The sequence below is a fragment of the Anastrepha obliqua genome, chromosome 6 (assembly GCF_027943255.1).
Source record: "Anastrepha obliqua isolate idAnaObli1 chromosome 6, idAnaObli1_1.0, whole genome shotgun sequence".
Lineage (NCBI taxonomy): Eukaryota > Metazoa > Arthropoda > Insecta > Diptera > Tephritidae > Anastrepha > Anastrepha obliqua.
The window spans coordinates 46,415,695-46,438,863 of NC_072897.1; the positions used below are offsets into that span (position 1 = coordinate 46,415,695).

The 23,169-nt window shown below is 35.5% G+C and overlaps 2 protein-coding genes across 4 annotated transcripts in view; both read left to right on the forward strand.

Annotated features, from left to right (window-relative positions):
* LOC129249918 (homeobox protein prospero-like) overlaps positions 1 to 22,603 on the forward strand; it is a 52,210-nt gene extending 29,607 nt beyond the window's left edge. The window contains exons 1-3 of one of the 3 annotated variants that reach the window (XM_054889583.1): positions 3,764 to 3,940; positions 13,187 to 15,240; positions 15,357 to 22,603. In XM_054889583.1, the coding sequence (XP_054745558.1) occupies positions 3,891 to 3,940; positions 13,187 to 15,209 (2,073 nt within the window). In that variant the 5' untranslated portion in view covers positions 3,764 to 3,890 and the 3' untranslated portion in view covers positions 15,210 to 15,240; positions 15,357 to 22,603. Of the gene's footprint in view, positions 1 to 3,763; positions 3,941 to 13,186 lie in introns of those variants that run through there. The other 2 variants (XM_054889582.1, XM_054889584.1) reach the window with 2 other exon arrangements.
* LOC129250458 (uncharacterized) lies at positions 2,667 to 3,233 on the forward strand. Its single transcript, XM_054890080.1, has one exon. The coding sequence runs from the start codon at positions 2,667 to 2,669 to the stop codon at positions 3,231 to 3,233; it is 567 nt and encodes a 188-aa protein (XP_054746055.1).
* Positions 22,604 to 23,169: the final 566 nt, after the last annotated feature.

Below are 23,169 nucleotides of genomic sequence, written 5' to 3' on the forward strand. Positions count from 1 at the left end.
AACTTTTGTCCGACATGTGAAGGCACCCCTCACGCCACTGACGACCTTTTCAAATGCCCTCTAAAACCTACTCATCCCCCTCAACACCCCTCTCCCTTTGAACCCAACCTGTCGAAACAGCATGTTTCCGCGCCCTACCTTTAGATGAGCCAGACGAAGACGATCGGTGATATACCCTACACTGACGTGGCTTCTATAACTGTTAAAACAACAACTAGAGGTGTACTCTTCTTAGTACTGTCCCGTGCTTTAGTTGTAGCTGGGCTTGGTTTTGGCACCTCAGAGTTAGTCTGTTCGACATGGGTGACCCTGCCAGAATGAACGCTGTCCATTCTGTCGGCATAGCCTATATCCCAATTGATGCACGCAAGCCCTTCTACCGCGGCAAGGTTTCCATACCCAAGAGTAATGAGCAATGCTTTCGTTGATATTGTTACTGCGAAGTAATTAATTCACACAGTGACCCTAACCAAATTTTTGCTTACAAAGTTCGCTATTGTGACACATCCTGCTTAGTGCCTTCAAACGCTTCATCTATACTTCGTCACGGCAAATTTGTTACCGTTATGTAAAAGCTGAAATGAAGAATCTCGTTAATTTTTTTGTTTTTGCTTTTACAACTTATGAATGCAATTCCGCTTTTCGGAATTTCAGTAATAGTTAATATTTTAAGAATTAAGATATCGACTCGTCACAAAAAATCATTTTGACTTCCGCACTCTTTATTTGTAAGTGAATAGAAAAACTAACTCTTTTGTTCAACATACATATGGTATATTGAGACACATTTTAAGTCTACAGATAATTTAAATATTGAAATATTGCATTGAAATCCAGAAATATAATGATTAATAGGAGGAAGTTTATTTAAATTGCTTTATCCGAATTTTATAGATTTACAGAATTATTTTACCCCAACGGTGGGGATACACAAAACGCGGCGTGCCTTATTATAAATATTGTATATAACACTTATATGTAGCAACAAAAGCTCTGATATTCAGGATCATTTTCTCAATGTTTGGATAATATTGCCTTGAGACGGTAGTAACTTAATCGAATGATAGTGTGAAGTGGCAATTTCGTTTTCTCGAGAACTCCAATTCAGCTAAGTTGTATTTACAATTTAGATCTGTTTGTTTACATGCGTCATTTGTGATTTTGTTTGTTTTTCGTAATAATTTAAAATTAATGGAAGGCGACTGTAGTAGCTGAATGGGTTGTGCTTGACTACTATTCAGCAGGGCGCGGGCTCGAAATCCATTGTGGGCATGGAACACCAAATGATAGAAAAGGTTTTTCCTAATAAGGGTCGTACCTCGTCAATGGTAAACCTCCGATTTTTTTTATTTCTGGCATGAAAAAGCTTCTTCTTTGGGAGGCAGCATAAAACTAGGTCCCTCCATTTGATTTAATACCATAATTGGCATGTACACACTTTTTGGGTGTTTGGCCGAACTCCTCCTCCCATTTGTGGCGTGTCTTGATGTTGTTCCAAAAATGCGTCTTGATGTTGTTCCAAAAATGAAGGGACTTACAGTTTCAAGCCGTTTCATGGTAGAAATACACTCGGAGGTTTGCCATTGCCGAGATTCGGACCTACATTCTCTCCAAATTCCAAATGGTAGTCACGCACCAACCCATTCGGCTACGGCGGCCGAATTGATGTAAGATGCATACCAAAAATTAGAGAAGGAGCTCGGCGAACCACCTAACAAGGGATGCAGGCGCCAATTGTATATATGTACAATACACACATATAATATAATGTAAACAATAAATAGGTTACAAAATGTCTAGAGCGCCAGTAACAAAAGTTTTCAAGCACGGGCTAGTCAAATAAAATCTTTGAAAAGCTTTTCAATAACATTGGACATTTTATCATTTCATTAAAATTAGTGATATCAATTAAGAAGTCTCTGGTTCGACATAGATGGAAAGAAAATTCCCCAAAATTTTCCCTTATTTGAGAAAATAACCTGATTTTTTAGCAGCTTACCGGCAACTCATCTTCCGATTAACTTTATCAGAAATTAACTAATAGATGCTCACATTATTCTGACTAAGCGCTTATCAAAAATTGAGAAAACGGTCCTAAATCTTGACGAAAATTTCGCTAACATTTTCGAGCATTTCAATTACGAATATCATTATCAGAAAATCAACATAATATTAGCAAGCAATAACCACCTAAGTCGACTCAAAAAAATATTGAGTTATATTTTTTTATATCATATAATTGTATACGCTATTATACAATACTATATTGACAAAACTTCATGTTGAAAAGAAATCCCAATAGCCCTAACGAAGATTTTTATATTGCTATTTCGCGAAAGCATAATTTCCGATTCAGGCGCTTATTGCTTGTGACTAATGATATCTGTAATAACGTATGCGTGTGCGTGCATGAGTCCATATTAGTTCTGTGAGTGTGTACTCCGCTATTTCGTATCTTACATAAATATCGAAATAATTATCAAGACAATTCCAATTTCTTCTTCTTTGTTTTCTCTACGCTTGCAAACTTAAATTGTTTTGGATAATCATGAATAAATTAATCAAATGTTGTAACCAAAAATAAAAACAAATTAAAAAACAATTTGTCAATGTAATTGCGCTAAACTGCTCATCTCCTATTTACAAATAGCCCCAGTTTAGGCGGCATGGCGAATTCAGGTGTCGGTGTTCGCGGCGTTGGCGTGGGTGTAAGCGTTGGTAGCATTGGCCTCACTACAGGCATGCTGACACCCGTAGTCGCAGGTATTGGCGGCATGATACCCAATTCATCATCCTCCTCGTCGTCATCGTCGTCAACATCATCATCAAATCATTTGCAAATGCTCAATTCAGCCGGAACGACTTGTACCAGCGGAAATAGCAATGCTGTAGCGACATCAAGTGGCACCGGTTTAGTTAGTTCGAATGGTGACAATCCGCAACACGTTGTATCTGGGGCTGGTGTTGGCGTCGGTGTTAACAATTCCATCAACGCCGCCGCTGCTCAGCTGCTTAACCAAGCTGCGGCCGCGGCGGCAGCAGCGATTGCCGGTCAAGCTAGCAACACGCCCCAGTTAAATAGTAACAATGCAAGCGGGAATAACAATATGCTTCAACCATCGTCAGTTGTTAGTAGCATCATGACACCGGCTACAGCAACGGGTTCTAACGGCGGGGGTGGTGGGCCGCAACAACCGTCACCTCAAGCGCCACCAACGTATGTCAACTTATAAGTACAACTAATTTAGACGCTGTTAAACGATATGGCAATCGTTAAATTGGGAGCTCACTGTTAAAAAGACAATTCAACTCAATAAACAACCTCTTTGTTTCGAAAAAAAAAAAAAAACATTCCTCCGAGTCATATGTCATGTTAAATAGAGCATTAATGCAACTAACAATGGGAGGTATTTTGTAAATTCCTTTCGGAATCAATTGGAGTCTGCTGAGCTTTCGAATATTTGGAGCGACTGATCGATATATACAGCGTTTAACCAAATTTCAACCAATAAAAACAAGAGTACAACAAACTTGAAATCATACCACGTAGCTAAATTAACAGCTGATTACAAAACAGAAATCAAAACAAATCATTAGTAATATTAACTGAAGCAAAGAAATTGCAAGAAATTATTAATTTTTTAAGGGAAATTGTTTATTTAATTTAGTTTGGATTACTTATTTATAATAAAAAATTAAATAAGAGAAATACAAATTCAAATGCAACACCAAGATCAAACCCCAGCTAAAACTGCAAGAGGAAATCGGGAGTAAATAGTGATCACTCTGAACTTAGAGAAACGAAATCAGCAGAAGCCTCTGTTATGGAAACTGGTTGTATATAATTCAATGCTGACAGCTGCTGCGGTGCTTCTTGTAGTGACACTTGCATGTTAATGCCCCCGAGACGTGTCGCGTACTTCGAAAACAACAAAAACGGGTATACTCGTATGCGTTGAAACCATTGTTGTCTCGCTTTCGTTGATTTGTACTGTTTTCGTTTGTGTTTTTGTTTGGTTGCTAAAAATGCTTAATGCGATTACTTATGTAACATAAAATTATCTAAATACATATTATTGGTGTAAGCAATTTGTTTGATTAACATTTTATCCGATTATTTAGTATACATATTTTTATATATACATACACGTACATTTGCGTATATTGTGTTTCTCGCTCGAGGATAATTACTATCTTTGAACATTACAAGGAAACCATTACTTATTGCTGTGTGAAAGTTACTCACATTGCAAGCAAAATCAGATCTTTAGATATGTAGAGTGGGGAGAGTAAAAATTTCGAAAAAAATAAACAAATTAGTTCTCATGTTGTTCTTGCCATCCGCCTAATGAAAATATTTTTTTGGTTTTAATTATCTAGATGATATAGGAACAACCAAAATTCGTCAAAAAATTCGATCAGGATATCAGTCAATACGTATTTTGACCCCAATCTCAATAACTCGAACTCGGATAGTGATTTGTTTAGACTTTCAAAAATTGTTTAGAAAAACACTTTTCAAATGTTGCTCTTTTCCATCACTATTTACACAAAATAAAAAAGTTTAATTGTCTTTGTTTTTTTACTTATGGTACTATATTTGAAATGTATTTTCCAACAAATTTTGTAAAATATTGGTAATAACTTAATTGTATTATTAATATTTTGTTAACTAAAATGTCTACAACGTTTGAATTTTGAATGAAAATGTATCAGATACATAAATATAATTTTCAGGATTTTTTAGATTTACTAATAAATTGCGGGTCAAATACATAGACATAGACATAATATTTATATTTGCTCGGTACATTTATATATATATTATATATGCAAATAGAATATATGTACATATATGTCTGTATATTTTCGAACTATTTATTCATGTTGGGGCAAATACGCGGCGATTGATACCCCTATTAATCACAAAGTTTCTTACCCAAATTCTTACCTTTTGTTCACTAATATATAATGAAAATAAAAATTTTGCATAATATAAAAAAATTTATCTCATTAAATTTAATCAAATCAAATTAAATTAAAGAAGAATATGTTTAAGCAGAATTTTTAGTAAAGGAACACAAAAAAAGTAAATGAACGAAAATTTTACTCAGGTTGAGTAAATAAAACTAAACGACATAAAACTGAATTTAATACATTCAACCTACAGGTGAATTGTAAGCTTTTCCAGCAAAATCTCTAAGCAATAATATATGTAAACTTATAGGCCTCAACTATTTTGTGTACATCTGCAAACAAACAAAAAAAAAAAAAAAAATACAGTGGTTCAAATGCTTATCGAAACGTTAAATTAATTTTATTTGGAAAAAACCAATCATTTGTTTATTGTATATTCAACTCGATTTAATAACATACATATATGTATAAAGTTATATTTGCATTCAACATTTTTATACTGAAAAATAAAAATCAACAAACACGATTCCATGGTTGCCAAGATGCGGCTCATCTACCACTGCTCAAACTTCTCTAAACAAGCGCTCAATCGACTGATCTGAATATAATCGAGCATATTTGGAAGGAATTGTCTAAAATTAAATTTTTTCGGAACACAAACTAAGCAAAAGAATGTTAGGAAGGAAGAAAACCATGCTATAGTAAAGGCCAAAGGATGTAGTCAGTAATTATTTATTAGAGAATTTTGTATAATATTTTACGGACATTCAATTTTGTATGACTAGGACATGACTTTAATGGTTTTTTTATTTTTATTTCTCAGTATAAAAATGTTGAATGTATATATAATTTATTTACGTGAATAAATGGAGTAGACTCCATATAAATGATATATGTGTGCCTTTTTTCGAAAATTAATTACCTTACGGTTCCGAAATTTTGTTTTAAAGTTTAGCAGTGAGTATGCATGATTAATCGTTTGATCCACTGTACTTGTATATGTTAACTGGTGCTAAAAAGTTGTATGTGCCTTGAAATTCATTTTAATATTTCTTTTTACTCAAATAAATTGACGCATGCAATTATTTCAATAACATGTTCTTCTGCACCTTGTTAATGTTTAAATATTTTCAAAATCATTGCTCTAGGCAGCATTATGAATGCATTAGCAATGATTCAAATAAATAGATTCACAGTTACTAACAAATACCGTTACTGTGGGACGAAAACTAGATACTGCAAATAATTATATATGTTTACATAACTATGAATTCAAAAATAAAAAAATAGTATTAGAAATTAATTATAGATACAGTTTCAAGCTAAGTGCCACCTCTTGCAATATAACTGCAACCAATATCCATTTTTAAATTGGCTCTAAGCAAATAAAACATTTTGACTTATGAACACTTGGAATTATAAGCCTTTATCTATCGAGTGTTTTTTATAAGTTAGGAATGCATTTTTTTATTATAATGTGGTAGATAATTTCACGATATTTATTTTTTGAATATATTTTACGGCATGTATCCGCCTCGTTTACGAGTCACAAGGTCTTAGCGATTAGTCCACTTTTGACTAATTTTTTCAATAAATCTGACCGTATGGCGTCAATTTTAGCTTAAAAATTACAATAAATCGATTGTTAAGTGCGCTGTTAATGTCGTCGATGTTTAGGTGAATAATTTTTGGAAACAGAAATTCGGCCAGCATGGGTCCATAGCTCTCGCCACGCATCGTAACGGCAGCTCCTTCTTTATTTCGAAAGATATAAGGACCGAAGATGCCGGAACTGCTCTATTAACATCGCGAACAGATTTTTTTTCAAAAACAATTTCCACAATTTGAAAGAGTGGTTCTGGCCTTAATCGATTCATGATGACTTGCCAAACCTTATTGAACAGAAATGTCAATGAATGACAGCTGTGAAATCATAGTTATAGATATCGATAGTTCTCATACAGCTAAAAAGCACCCGATGTAAATATTAAGCCTGTCTAATCAACCAAAGGCATGGGTTTTATGCGACTGCATTGTAGTTTCGGTTTTCGTAGTGAGTTCAAGCATAACTACCATTCGATGGAGCATTTGACAGATTGCAGAGAACTAAACACTGGGTACATGTACTACATATAGACGAATTCTTTACAGTGTATACAAATATGCCACATAGTACATATATGTCTATACATATACGTATATGCATATATATATATATATATATATATATATATTATATACGTATATGTATAGACATATATGTACTATGTGGCATATTTGTATACACTGTAAAGAATATATATGCATATATATATATGCATATATATTAAATTACATGAAAGACAAGCATTGTTTTAAGCATTAATTTTGTAATTTTTTAACACAATTGTTGTTTGGATGTGGATTGCTCGTTAATTGTTGATTTACATCATTCCATACTGCATCGCTTATGTATTCACCATATACAAGTGTACACATACTAGTTATTTAATGTTGTTCATATAACGCTTGTATTTCAGTTAAATTTTGATTATTTTCGCACATTTGCATGTTTGATGATAAAAACTAATTGCACTTATCCAAAACTGCAGATATACTATTGTTGATCTTAGAATAATACAAACTTTTTATAAAATAAAATATATAACAAAAATATTTACAATTGTGATCAAAATTCATGTATCCACTCGTAGTATTCATTATAATATCACCATGAGTGTTCATTTAAAAAACTAAGAGAGTTTAAGTTAATTATAATGATTCAAAATCCGATTAGAAAGACTTTATTTAAACCAGACAGCATTTGTGTAACATTTGTCATGATAAATTTGTAAACAGAAAGCACCAAGAATTTCGCTATTAGTGCGATCATGCTTGCTAGCTCAAGCTAAATAATGATTTTGCCATTGTAAAATATAAGTACATATGTACGTACGAGTACTTATAATATTAAAGTAGCATCTACACGCTGAATACTGATTAATGATTAATGATTTCACCACTTTTGATGTCATACAAATCTTATAGCTGAAAAAAGCACTGGAAATGACAGCCCGTAGAACGTGGGGAATTACAATTCTGGGACACTGATAAAAAAATTTTCAAACAATCCTAAAAATAAAGTATCTTTTATATAGAATGAATTAAATAGAGGAATTCCGGAAAAGTCGTTGACGCGAAAATATGTATAAATTTCAAATACGATCAATTTGTACGAATTTAAATTTCATATCTACTTTTACATTGGCCTTTACTGATTTTCGGTATCTTCAGCACCTTGTTGTGTATTCTAAAGCTTTTTGTCGAGTGTTGTGCTAAGTATAGTTACACATTTTTCTTATGTTATTATTATTTTTACTTAAACTTCGTCTCTACAGATTTTTAAAAATTCAGTTTTTTAATTATTTATTGCATGAGTAAGTACCGGTAAATTGTAACAAGTAACAATTTAAATAGTGAAAACTTCCTTCTAATATGGCTTACTCAAGTTCAAGCTCTCTTGCAAATTTTTGGGGTACGAAATTTTGTAACAATTGTCATGATGTTTAAAATCAGGCTCCGCTGTGGCCAAATTTAACAGTATATTGTTGCCATACTTGCAGGGCCGTGGCTGTACAATGTCTAATCTCCAAAGTCAAACTCTAATTGCGCTCTGCAAGATGTAGAAAATAGCGCGCTATGGTCCTTTGAGTTCCTTCCAATATGTTTTAGAGATTTCCTGCAAAGTTCATTTCAAACATTTTTTTTTTACTTTTAGTTTTAACGAAAAAATACACGATAGAGCATGCATTTTTGTCTGCATAAAATCAATCTTTGACCGCATTGGTTGTATGTTTGGGATCATATTACTGCATAAAGTCTGTGAGTGTCTAATACACATACATATGTCAGTTAATATATATTACTGTGTTCATTATATATTAGCATATTAGCAGTGTTCATTATTTTTCTAACAAGTTTTGAGGATCTTGCTTATATTATATTCGTTGTTTATTTCAGTCGACGTAGTAAAAGTATCGATCTTACATTTTCGGACAATGATTAATTTGTTTTAAGTTAATCTGACCAACTTTTTTTAATCTGTAGAAGGATAAATGTCCCCACCTAATTCCATTAAACAATGTACAGCAATTCAATATACATAAACGTATATATAAGAATGGGGAAAGGGCTTTCCCCCGCCTGAAAATATCATCGGGTGCACTAATCGGAAAATTTGGAAATATTGTACATCACAAGTCTTAACATTTCCTCATCTTCCTTGTAGCGTTTAATGCCTGAGCAACACATGTGCGAGCATTGTTGTGTCTTTTCTCATATTGGCGAGCTTTTCTCTCAATGCTTGACTAAAAGGCATTAGTTAGTTTCGGTAGCAAACAAGCTCCTGTGATCCAGAACTCTATAGCTCATTGTATTCCATGCTGAGCTAGTCACGCTGAGCTGCTAAATAAACAGCATTAGTCATGAATGTTTGGCTGTTAGTGCTTCTCCGAGGGGCTCTCACGATTTTTTCGAGACTTTAATTAATCACTCAATAAACATTCATCAATAGTTAAATGACTTTTGTCTGTAACTATTAACTGATTGTAAATAATAAACGCTGAGAAAAACAAAAAAATTGAAAAACAAATAAAATGGTCTTAAGTAGAAGAAATTACAGTTAATTTATGAAAAGGTTTTGGCAATGAGATCTGAAATGCCGTTATGGACATGTGTTTGTTTTATGTAATCGAAGCAACTAATTTTTACCTAAATATTTTTTTTCAAATCTAGATGTTAAAAGTAATTTAAATTATAGTAAATATAAAATAAAATTCAGTACTGCTGAAGATTTCTTGAACTTCAACTGTTTCTTTTGCATCAAATTTATCATAATTTGTTTTCTAATATGACCTTTAAAATTAAAGGTGTAAAATAATTTTCTTTAGACAAAAATAATTTTTACTCTTCTGAGTCAGTGTATAAATTGACATTATATTTATTAGAATAACATACTTATTTATGAAAGTAATACTGATTTCTACGTACTATTAGTTAAAGCAAACAGTTCTGACCATATCCCAAGCCGCGCCAAATAGTTGCATGAGAATAATCAACACTCTCCTCATGTCTGATTAGCGGTAAAAGGCTTTGGAATAGAAGCCAAACCTCTTTCCGTCTTGATGACGAACATATTGGCTAACTGAAATCCATAATCACTGATCGATAATCATACATGATCACACACTGAAAGTCAGTCAAACTTCGACTTATCGCTTTTGACTGACCAAAAATGGCTCAGAACTCCAAATTCGACGAGGAAATCATGAAAGATGTCAAAGGGCATAAAAACTTGTGTTACATTACGTGCGCAATAGCTTCGTTTCTATTCACCAAATGTTGTGAAATTTACTGCAATACTCATATTAGATACGATTAGATGATACAAACAGACAAAGCTCAATTTCAAAAACGCTGCTTACTTCCGAACTCACTTTGTATATATGTATAGAAAATATTTAAAAATAAAAATGGAATAAAATTCCTTTGCAAAGTTTTACTTTGTGGATCACTATATCCAGCGAATGAAATTCAAATCAACCAAATATTTTTCCCCCTTAGTTGACGCAATTTTGCCGAATCCACGTACCAGCTATTTTTTTTTTTTAAGTATCAAGCAAACCAAAGGCTTTCGATACTTGATTCTTCCAAAGCAGATGAGAACTTCCTCTTCCACTGCCACTAGGTTTGTGCTGAATCACGCTGCCGTATCCGTCGTCTCAAAATTTTCTACAAAATCTTTCTCTCAAACATTCCAAGGGCCGCTATCGGCTGTATTAGTTCACGATTCTGCGTCATACAAATTAACCAAATTTAAATGCAACAAATGTCCAGTGAAATCTGAATATAACAAGTCTTGATGAAACGAAAAACTCAATGGCACAAAATTTTTCTGAGTCCTTTGAAAAAATCTCAATGTTCCGAAATTTCCCATACAAAAATGCCCCTTAGGTATAACGACCTTCATGGTACCTTCGAGATATATTGACGTTTAGAGTCCCGTTAGCAGGTAGAGGTCTTACATAGTCCACAGAATTGGTCTCTAGTATTGCTAAGATTTTGCACTACTATCCATTTATGCATATTACATAGAAGCATGCATTTTTGGAGTGACTAAGGCAAAGCTTGACTAAGGCGGTCGCCGCAGCCGAATGGGTTGGTGCGTGACTACCATTCAGAATTCACAGAGAGAACCTATTTGCGAATCTCGGTGTAACACCAAAATTAAGAAAAACATTTTTCTAATAGCGGTCGCTTCTCGGCAGACAATGGCAAATCTCCGGGTGTATTTCTGCCATGAAAAAGCTCCTCATAAAAATATCTGCCTTTCGGAGTCGGCTTGAAACTGTAGGTCCCTCCATTTGTGGAATAAATTCAAGACGCACACCACAAATAGGAGGAGGAGCTCGGCCAAACACCCAAAAAGGGTGTACGCGCCAATTATTTATATATATAAGGCAAAGCTTGACTAAATTATTCTATATATTTTTTTATAACTTTTTTATAGTTGGAATGATATCGACTTTTAAAACGTTAATGATTTAACGTCAATGAGACATCGTACCGGTTGTTTTTTATTGAATCCAATTTGTTCATTTCTAATGCAGATATGTACATTGGTTGGTTCTTGCAATAAGATTTTTCCTTATTAAAAACTAATTACTGAAAAAGGCTGGTTATATATTTTTCTTATTAGCTTCACAATCCTTGGTGGGCCATAGCTTAATGAACAATCCACGGCTTCATTCTATCCACGGCTTCATCTCTCCAGTTGTGTATGTTCATTTTCTGAAGATCTGGTTCGATGTTGTCTAAATATCTCTTTAGTGGGCGCCCTCTTTTTCTTCCTCAAAGCGGTGTTAAAATAAAAGCTTTTGCTCTTTCGGCATGCGCAGTACGTATCCAATCCGTTGGGCTTTGATAAAACTTACTACATCCGAGGCTGTTGTTGGAGTGTCGGTACAAGTTTTTTTAAAACTGATATAAGGTTGTCAGTCTAAAGGCCAGTCCCCTTTCGGGGCCCTCACCTTACACCTTTGATTCCTTGGGTTTCCACCAAGATTTGTTCTTTCTTGCAAAGACACAGAAACTTGATCTCCGTACTAAGTTAACAGTGTCGCCACGTGAAGGCGATGCAAGGGGACTGGAAAAAATAGGCGAAAGGCTTAATTTTTTTTCGATCTGCCATCTCGTTGCACATTCTTTCCATTTGTGGCTGGTTATATATATGATACAAATATATAATTGGCGCTTACACTCTTTTGTTGGTTGTTGGGCAGCTCCTCCTTCAATTTGTGGTGTACATTTTGATATTTTTCCGAAAATGAAGGAAACTACAGCTTGATGCCGCCTGTGAACGCCTGATGGTTTTTTATGAGGAATTTTTTTCATGACTGAAATACACTCGGAGGTTTGTCATTGCATGTCATGGGCCGATGGGTCTATACCCACGGTTGGTTTCGAATCTTGGCACTACCGAATGGTAGTTCGCACCAACTCATTGGCTACAGCAACCGAAGGCCGATTACTACTCTCTATGCTATCAATTTGTTTTTCCTATACAGCTTATATAGTCGTTCTATTTCAGAACTGTTCATCATCCTCGTATGTCCGGCCACAATAAAATTCAGTTCAGTTCAGTCGAGGCAGTGCTGTGACAGAGGTTAAATAAAATGTTATCGCACCGCATTGACGTTACTTTTCGCCTGGGCATTCAGCCTTTGTTCAAACCTTGCTTCCTAATCCAATTTGCTATTTTATATTTTATAAAACAATTGTGTGTAGTTACGTTTTTTAATTATTCCGTTTTTGCGGAAATTTTTAATGGGCTTTGAATAATCATGCATGTTGCACGAGTAGCTGAGATGTCTTTTTACTTTGTTTTTTTTTTATCAAATTAATCTTAAGAAATTTTTATTTATTAATCATGTATCCGTAATATTTTCGTAAATGTTTAAGCAAAAAGATTTACGAGTATGTGCTTATACATTTTATCTATGTATACACCTTTTTATTTATGTAACCACAAAATTACACATGCCACTGCGAAGCGAATTTCATAATGTAATTGATTGGAAAAGTTTAAAAATCAATTTTTGTTGTAAGTGCAATCTATTACATGTATAGAATTCGCTTTATGCTTACACATCTGAGCAGCTACATGTGTATTGTATTTATCACTTATTAATAATATTTACTTTTCTCTACGTTCTTCCCGCGCCATGTACAGGCGTAAAAAGAAATGTATCCGTTACATGGAAGCGATAAGCAGCGGCAGTGCCGGTAGCAGTGGTACCAAGGACGATTGTTATCAAGAGTTAGACGACTTAGACGACCATGGCAGCGATGACAATTTAGGCAGCCCACAGAGCATTGATGACAATAATAAAACGCCAGATAATGATATAGAGTCCCTGAATCATTCGTTATCTAGTCAAGGCTGTCTAAGCGGTTTGTCTAGTCTACAGAGTCCGTCCACAAGTTTGGCAAGTCCGGTAAATCTGCTCGCTAGTCCAGCAACGCCAGTTACCGTGGGCCTGACATTCGGGATCGGTGAGCATCAACAGAATGCGCAAACCCAACAGCAATTGCCGCATCAACAATCGACCCTACAAGCGCAGCAGCTATTATTGCAGCCGAGCAGCGTTGTCGACGCGTCGGCAACACAGCAAATGCGTATGCAACAATCGGGTCAACAAATCCATTTGGGTCAGCATCAGCAGCTTTCACAGCAGCGTCATTCGCATACACATACAGCACCCCCGCTCTCGATAAGTAGTATTTTTGAAAATCCTAAAGCCACAAGGTCGTTCCTTTGTACCAGCAGTGGGAGCGGTGGCGCAAGCGTATTAATGTCACCAACTCTGTCAAATAATTGTACTAGTGGAATATGCATTGCCAACAGTCTAACCAATACCTCATCTTCAACTGCTGCAGCTGTGGCGGCGGCGGCTTTTACAGAACGCACAATGCTCACACTATTGAGTCCTAGTCCATCTACTTTGCTGATAAATGGCAATTGTTTCCCGCCGAGCAACCTGGAGTCCAGTAATGGTGCGATAGTGTCAATAGCCCAAATGCTATCCAACACTAACAATGCAACATCTAGTTTAAACGCCAACATTTCTAAATCTACTTCAGTCACTGCGATTTCTAGCGAGACTACAATCACCCCCACCACAACCGGTGGCACCGGTCGTTCAAATGAATGTAATTCCTATATCAGTAGCACCAATTGTGGTATTTTTGAGAACATTTCGGCGGTAACTGTTACTCAGTCCACATTCACCGTAACCAAACCCATTGCAGTTATCAGTGGAAAATCGACAGCATCCTCGTCTGCTTCATCTGCGGCCTCTTCGCCTGCTGCCGAAAACTTTGAAAAGTCAAATGTAACAACACATCGAAATCCAATCGGAGCGAACCCACATGACATTAACAATCCGCTAAGTATTAACCAGCTGACGAAATGCGACGAAGGTACAAGCATTAGTAACTGTCACAATAAGTCCCAAAATATCGGAGCCGAGGTCAGCACAACATCAGCGTCAACCAAAGCTAGTAATGGTGTCGCACAGCAATACAAGGATAATAGCCAACAGCTGCAAAAGGAGTTAGTCTTGCGATTACCACCGGCTGCGGCACAGCATCAGCAGTTGACAACGTCGGCTTTGTTGACACCAGCACAACAACAGTATCAGCAGCAATTCCATTTCCATGGCGCCTCAGGACCTCCGCCACTTCCATCGCATCATAATGCACACCATCACCATCCGCACGCGCATTCACCGCTATTCAACCAGCACTTCCAACAATTTAGCCACCACTTGGCGTCTGTGGCGGCAGTAGCAGCGGCAGCGGCAGGCGTACACGTGCCCAATATATTGAATGCGACAGTTGTTAGCACCAATAACAGTATACACCGAAGTCCCAGCAGTGTACTGAATAATTTCAATATGCCGAGCGCATTCAGCATTGATGAATCACCTTCCAACTTTGCTTCTCCGGCAATAACAGCAACAAGGACAGTAACATCGACAGAGGCAGTAACACCGATAGCGGCAGAAACATCTACAGCGGCTGAAGGTATCAGAGGTTGCAATACGGGAACTGTGAGCAACGATATCTCAATGCCGATTAGCCAGCACCTAGTGGCGGCAACGGCGACCGACGCTAGTGTCAACGGTTCAACTAGCGTTGTTGTCAATGCAAGCGCTGCTGGCGGTGAAAATGGTGCAATCAGCGTTACATAACAGTAACAACAACAAGTAGTCGTGCAGTCAGGTAATATAACAAGCAAAGTGTTGAACAGCGTCAAAGCAATAATCAACACCAGAAACAGCACACCTTCAATAGCAAGGACAACATTATTCATAAAAATTCTCGTTTATTTTATATAGTTAAATATTTCTTATGCATGAAGGCACTAAAACTCAAAGCAGTACATACATATGTACATAAACAAGCATTCTTATCTCGTGAGTATTTCATCTTCAAAGATGAGGGCCCACCATCAAAAGGCGCTTTCAAGCAAAACAAATATGTTGATGTGTATATACATATGTGTGTTGTTATGTTTACAAATTACGAACTAAAATTAAGTGAACAGAAATCTAAAGGCTCTGGGCGGACGAGCTCTACAAAACACTGCTGAGTACTATGAGTTTGTGAAGAGAAGAATGAACAGTTTTTTAGTTAGCAGTAATTACATTGTAAGCGTAAACATGATTAGTTGCTAAGCCTTTTTAGAGCAATGGTGTTCAGTTATACATACATATGTAATTGCTATCAAAAAAAAAATAGTTAATATATAATATCATAGCAAGCATTTTTGCAATCATTCGTAATGATAATATAAATAATTATTTAATTGATTATTTCACTTAATTGATACTGCCTTGCAGGGAGAGGTATTCCGATTGTTATATTATGCTATATGTATATGTAATATATATACATATGTATATATGTAAGTATGAAGTTGTTTTTTCCAAAATGCTTAAAAAATCTGTTCAGGTGGCAATTTATTTATTTATTTGAAGTACCTGCCTGCCTTCTTCGTAATTGATGAGTTTGTAGGATATTTTTTTTGCAGGTTTACTACAGCCCTTTTAGATATGTATATCAGTTATAACTTTGAATACTAGTTTACAACATACATGGTCCCGCTGATTGGGTTAAAAACGACTGGATGGTATTTGGGTATTTGACATATGTACATATGTATGTAGGTATCAAAATCCTTTGTAAGTGCCTGTCCGTACTTTCCAATTAATAAGACTGGTTGGCCAATGATTTACAGTTGGAAATAATACATAGATACATATTAAATGTGACGAAAAGTTGTATTAATTATGTCTGCGTTTAAAATATATATGTATGTACTTTGTAGGAAATTTTTTTACGATTTTTCAAATTTTACTGTTAGTTTATGTTGAGATCAGTAGACGTCTATGAGATGTCATATAGAGGAGTTTGCGCCTTTGTATTATTATTCAAAGGAAAAATATTGCTCTTCCAATCTTTTCGTAGTAATATTTAGGATTAGATAATTTCTTCTAATCAGGATTTGTCCTAACAAATCCATTTGTTCACATCAAAAGTTTTTGTTAATTTTGGCCGAGGGCAAGACACTTCGCCAGTTTATTTTTCAGGGCGAATTCGCGTTAATTAGCTTGCTATTTTTATATCAATCGCATCATAAGTATACTGTTTTTTTTCGTAAAGTCATTTTACAGGTTCATTTCGTATGTGTAGTTGGTCAGGTAAAAAACAGTGGTAGCTAATTTTGATTATCTTTGTAAATAACTCAATGCCCAAAATTAAAACCTTACTTGTGTTTAAATATACTTATAAAAATGTTGAAATATTTTTGAGCATAAGCGGAGGTCAAATTTCCGGACATGAAACAACAAATGATACAAAAGGTTTTTTCTAATAGCGGTCGCCCTTCAGCTGGCAATGGTAACCTCCGAGTGTATTTTTTCCATGAAAAAGCTCCGCATAAAAAATAGTATGAAGTTGTAGGTCCCTCCATTTGTTCAAAAGATCAAGACGCACACCACAAATTGGAGAAACATCTCGGCCAAATACCCAATAAAGCGTATAAGCGCCAATTATATATATATGTATACAGAATAATAAAATAAATAATTTGAAATTTGAAACTCAGTTGTTCATGCATATTTACAAATATGCATCAATGAATGCACAAGTTAATGAATTAATATTAAATAGATAATAAGCTCATAAATATTTAGAATAAAATTAAAGTCATATTTCAAACAAATATAGAAAAAAATATTTCGTAGCGCAAAATTACACAAAAAAAGAGCAAGTAACAGTTGATCGGTCGAAATAAAGTATATGCGCAATCTTCTAATATGATGGAGAAAATAACCTAATGATAGACTTAAATGAAACTCTAAACGAATTTATTAAAAACAAAAATGATACTGAAATTGTTATTAACAATATGCAAAAAAATGAAATATAAAGCAAATCTGATCATATATTTTGTCATACTATTTACATAAAACCAAAAAATATCGAAAAGTTTTTTTTAAACACAATAAGACTAAAATGTCTGCATTTTTCATACGTACAACAAACATACGCAACCAAACACAAATAAAAAACAAGCAAAAGGCGATAAACAGAATGCACACGAATACATATAATATACGGGTAGGTTCTGTAATTCACTTCCGAATTGCTAAAAAATTTCAATGAAATTTACTGCATAACCTGACCGATAGTATTGATTTTTCCAATAACCCTATTGTATTGGAAACGTTAATAACGAAATCAAATTCGCTCTTGCCTTATTTTTTGTATATTTAAAAAGGCTTTGAAATGTTTAATTGAATGATTGATTTGGTCGAGACATAATGACGTATCATCAACACTCCTTTTTTCTACTGACCATTGATAATCTCTGCCCTATGGTCGGGAAGTCGAGGTCCAAGCTTTAGTTGTTTTCGACTTTCCTTTCAATGTCATGTGCGAGGCCAATTATGCTGGGATCTACGGGCCAGTGTAACTCTGAGAACCCCCATATTCATAATACCAGGAATTGAAATTTCTCAACTATTTCCTAGTTATCATTTTTGCTCTCGCTACCGCTCTGAACTTGAAGAGATAATATCATAGTTGAGCAGGAACGCAAAACGCGTTTCGTTACTGCTAGCAGCTCAAAGCAGTAGTTTAAAAAAATGTAAGTGCTCTCTGTAGTTGGAGTAGTGGTAAAGAATTGGAAATTGCGTTTGTTTTCGCTTCTGTTATTATTATTATTAGAAGGCCATTACGCACTGCGACCAGAGCTGATCTATTGTGAAAGGCCTATTTTGCAACCCTAGAGTTTTAGGCTTTTTAAAAATTTTAGCACAATTTTGGGTTTGTTGTTCCAAAGATTGCATGGAGATACTACGATACCACCAAGGTGGTGAAGTCTCTGTCTGTCCAACGCAGGACATTCACAAAGCACATGTTCTGAGCTTTCTATGTCCATTTCGCAAAACCGGCAGACATTGATCTCGGATAGACCAATATTATTTAGATGGTACCTCAGGCTGCAGTGACTTGTAAGGTATCCTGTTGAAAGACGCAGATCTACTCTGTTTAGTGAGAGAAGTTTGTCAGATATTCCTTTGTTGGGACTTAGGAATAGTTTGGCTTGACGCTGACCGGCACAGTTTAGCCAGTGTGCGGCAAGTTTTCTGTCTTCCCATTTCCTAAGGAATTCATTAATGTGGCCTTTTGTCAGTCCACAGAAAGGTTCAGGACCAGTAAGTTGCATATTTGCTCCTTGTTTTGCAAGGTCATCAGCCATTTAATTTCCCTCATTTTCCTAACGTGTTTAGAAGGTTTAGGCAATCATTTACCAATTTAGAGGTGATAGTTGTTGATAGAAAGGCTTTTAGAGCCGCTTGGCTATCTGAAAGTATGTAGATGTGAGTACCTCTCATTTTCCTGCTAAGGCATTCTTTCACACATAGTTCAATGGCATGTATTTCTGCCTGGAATATTGTTGGGTAGGATCCCATCGGAATCGATTTTTTGAATTTGGGCCCATTGATTCCTGCCCCTGTTCTACCATTTTCCAATTTGGACCTATCAGTAAACCATAGCTGGGAGCCAGGTTTGAAAGTGATAGAGTTAGTTCTCCAGTCTGTTCGTTCATTAATTATAACTTGGAAGTTCCTGAAGAGTATTGGTTTGGGTGATAGTATATCATCCCTATGTAGAATGGGACTATGTGGGAAGTCTTCCAAGATCTTTAAATGTCCTTTCATATCCCCACTTTTAAGTTCAGATATACCTTTTAATCTTAAGGCACTCGAGCGAGCTTCCCTTTCAATTAGAATTGGAAGCGGTGGTATGTTCAGGAGCACACAAAATGCACCCTCGGGACATGTTTTCATAGCCCCTGTAATACCAACACATATCAGGCGATGCAGTTTGCTTAATTCGTTTGCTGCCTTTCTTTGCTTGACCTTGGGCCACCATGCTAAGGATGCATAAGTGACTATGGGTTTCACAACTGTGGTCTCGCTTCTGTTGCTCTGCTATTACTCCTATAACTACTATTTGAGCAGTGTTCGCTTTTTTGGGTAGATGCGTTTTGTATGTGCTTTTACGGTGCTACATTGAAAATATAACCGACAAATTAGGTATATCAGTATACTGATCATACTGCTTGTATCTGTTAAACAGCTCATGACATCAACGTCAAAATTGTTCTAATGACAGTTCAATATATTTATAAGCCATCAAAAGCATTTGCGTCTCAGTTTTGTTGAATGTTTTTTTCTGTGATGGAATTCAAACGTAATAGTGTGATTGCGTTATATTTGGCTGGAAAATCACCACCAGCAATTGCTCGTGAGCTCAATCACCTCAAAGTGAATATAATGTTTGTGTATCGCACTATAAAACGTTACAATGATACTTGTAGCATTGCAAAACGCTATGGAGGTGGACCAAAAAAAAACCGCAACAACGCCAGAAATGGTTCGGAAAGTGAATGCTCGACTTGAACGAAATCCACGACGAAGTGGAAGAAAAATGGCTAAAGAACCGAAAATATCGCAAGACAGCATTCGACGCTTATTGAAAAATGAGCTCAAAGTCAAGGCTTACAAGTTCCAAAAAGCACACGATCTTTTACCCCAGCAAAAAAAAGTTCGATGCGAAAGAGCAAGGGAGTTGTTGCGCTTGCACGAACGTGGCGAATTTCCTAACATTGTGTTTTCTGATGAAAAAATTTCCCAATTTAGCAGTTCATAAACATTCAAAACGATCGTGTTTACTTGACCGAACGCTCATACGAGAATCTAAACCCACGTAAGAAGCAATTTCCCATCGCAAGTAATGGTTTGGGCCGCAGTGACCGCTGATGGACGCTCTCCAATCGACCCTGGTGTCAAAGGGAATGCGGCCTATTATCGGGAAAATGGTTTAGAAGTTTCTTTAGAGCCGTGGACACGCAAAGATTTCGGTCGTAGACCATGGACGTTCCAACTGGACTCGGCACCGTCTCATAAAGCTCGTGTGAACCAAGAATGGTTAAAAAATCATGTTCCACACTTCATTTCGTCCACACAATGACTTTCGAATTCGCCAGGTGCAAATCCGAGGGACTATTCCATGTGTTCCATTTTGGAGAGCAAGGAGAGGACTAAAAAATATGCCAGTATGGATGCGCTGAAAAAAACGCGATTATACGAGAATGGACCGAAATACCTCAAGATCACATTCGTGCAGCATGAAACTCATTTTTTGACCGTTTGAAGGCTATAGTCACGGCAAAAGGAGGTCATATCGAGCTAAAGTGAATATATGTAGGTTAAAATTGTAATCATTTTTGAACAATTTTGTCTTTGAAATCAATAAAAACTAATTTCACACAAAAAAGATATGGTTTTTTCAATAGGTAACACTTCATATCGTTCATCCTGTTTGTTGTAAGTATGGTTAAATGCAACTTGCAATTTTTTATAGTTTCTGCATCCTTCAAAGTTTTATGTGAAAAAAATCCATACATGAGAGGACTAATCTATCTATGGATATCTTGACTATTTTTTTATCGATTTATTTATGCTGCAGCAAATAACAAACACTTAATCTAATCATTTGTAGGTACATGTATATATAAGCAACCTAACAAAGGAATGTTTATACAGAGTGGGCCATATAGCGTTTGTTTTTTGAACCACCTATTTTTTGAGAATGGTAACACAAATGTGTTCATAATTTACTTAAAGGTTTGACATTTACGAAATGGGACGCTATACGCTTGAACAAAATTGGGAAATATTGAAAACCTATTTCCAAAGTGGTGAGTCTTCTTCTTCTTTTATGATTTTCACTTCGGTGGCTACGTCAATAAGCAAAATTGTCGGATTTGTGGCTCAGAAAATGTACACGTTACTGTAGAGAAGCAAATGCATCCACAACGAGTCACTGTTTGGTGCGGTTTTTGGTCTGGCGGCATCATCGGGCCATTTTTTTTCGAAAATGAGCGAGGAGCCGCGGTTACAGTAAATGGCGAGCGTTACTGTGACCTGCTTAACGAGTTGTTTCCAAAAAATTGATGAGGATGACATGGACGACATTTGGTATACTTTCGTTAACCCTCTGGTAATGGAGGCAGCCTTTACTAACTCATAAGGTGTCTTGTTTTCTCCAGGCGCTATGTTTGTTTGGGATTTTTAATGATATGCTCTGCTTCAGTTATTGTTACATCTTTATCAAGATCCTTATCTGTACACAAATCAGGTGCTTGATGCAACATACAGTAACTGGCACACCTAATTTGTCGGTTATACTCGTATTGTCAGTGTAGCACCGCAAAAGCGGTGCATCTAAGAAAACAAAAATGAACACTGCCCAAATAGCAACTATAGCAGTAGCAGCAGTATTGTAGTACACATGAATAATTTCGCAAGTAGTGCTTCGGCCGGTTCCATGTCCTTTACTACTACTCCAACTACAGAAAGCACTTAAATTTTTTTTATTACGGCTCTGATCTACTCATCTGGTCAAGTTCAGAGCAATAACGAGAACAGATCAATGTTTTGCTTGATAATGCTACTACAAAGTAGTTATTGCAAACACTGCTATTACATACATATGTATGTATGCATAATATTACATAAACGTGTTCCGACGCATATATAATGTGCTGGTATGGAGGTGTATGCATATATTTAATATATATTTAGGGATATTACGCGATGTTAATACGTTAGCCGAAAAGGAATTTTATTTATCAATATACATACATATATCAATATACCAAATCCATAAACACACATACATACAAACACGATACTCTCATTTTTATCACCATGGGATTTATGTATGTATGTGTAATTGTATGTATATATCGTTATTGTTAAAATTAAGAACTAACATAAAAATGCGAAGATTTAAAAGAAAAAAATTTAACAAAAACATTAAGTGAGAAAAATGATTAGATGATTTCTCAGTTATATCTTTAGAGCAAAAAGAAAACCAAATAACAAACACTCAAACACTCTAATACAATAAAAAAGAAAAACACGTGTGCCACATTATTGCCATATTTTTGTCAAACTTTATCTTACGCAAAGTTATGTAGGCGTAAATACTAAAAAAAAACAAATACATTAAGCACATTACAAAAATACTCTAAAAATATGGGACAGCAACAAAAAAGGTTGAATATTACAAGTAAACTAAACTTAAACAACGACAAAGATAAAAGAAAAATATCATAGATCTTAACATTTTCAAAATCTAATAACAAATATCAACACAATAAGAGACAACACAAAATGCTAAGAAATATATATATGTATGTATGTATGTAGGTATTGTTTACTTAAAAAGTGTTATAAATACAAAAATAATAAAAGTAAAAAAGTATATGCCCAGAAGGGGAGCAAAGAGCCGGCATACAATAGCTGCATTCTATTTTAATCCGACCTGGAAAATAACTCTAAGAAATTTGCGTATTACATGAAAAGCAACAACACAAAATATACTACGCCTGCTGATATAACCGGTTTGAGTTGAAGCATTGAGTAAGTAATAACATAGAGTCATAATCTCGAACAAAAATTATTTTGTATTTTGTTGTGTACTGGCACCCCCTTTGCACGCAAATATGTTCCGCCTCCTTTTTATGAAAAGTAAGAAGTATGAAAAGAAGAGGATAGACAAATCATC

Bases quoted from the DNA above. Each gene is read 5' to 3' on its own strand.
- LOC129250458 (XM_054890080.1), top strand. From the start codon at position 2,667: ATGGCGAATTCAGGTGTCGGTGTTCGCGGCGTTGGCGTGGGTGTAAGC.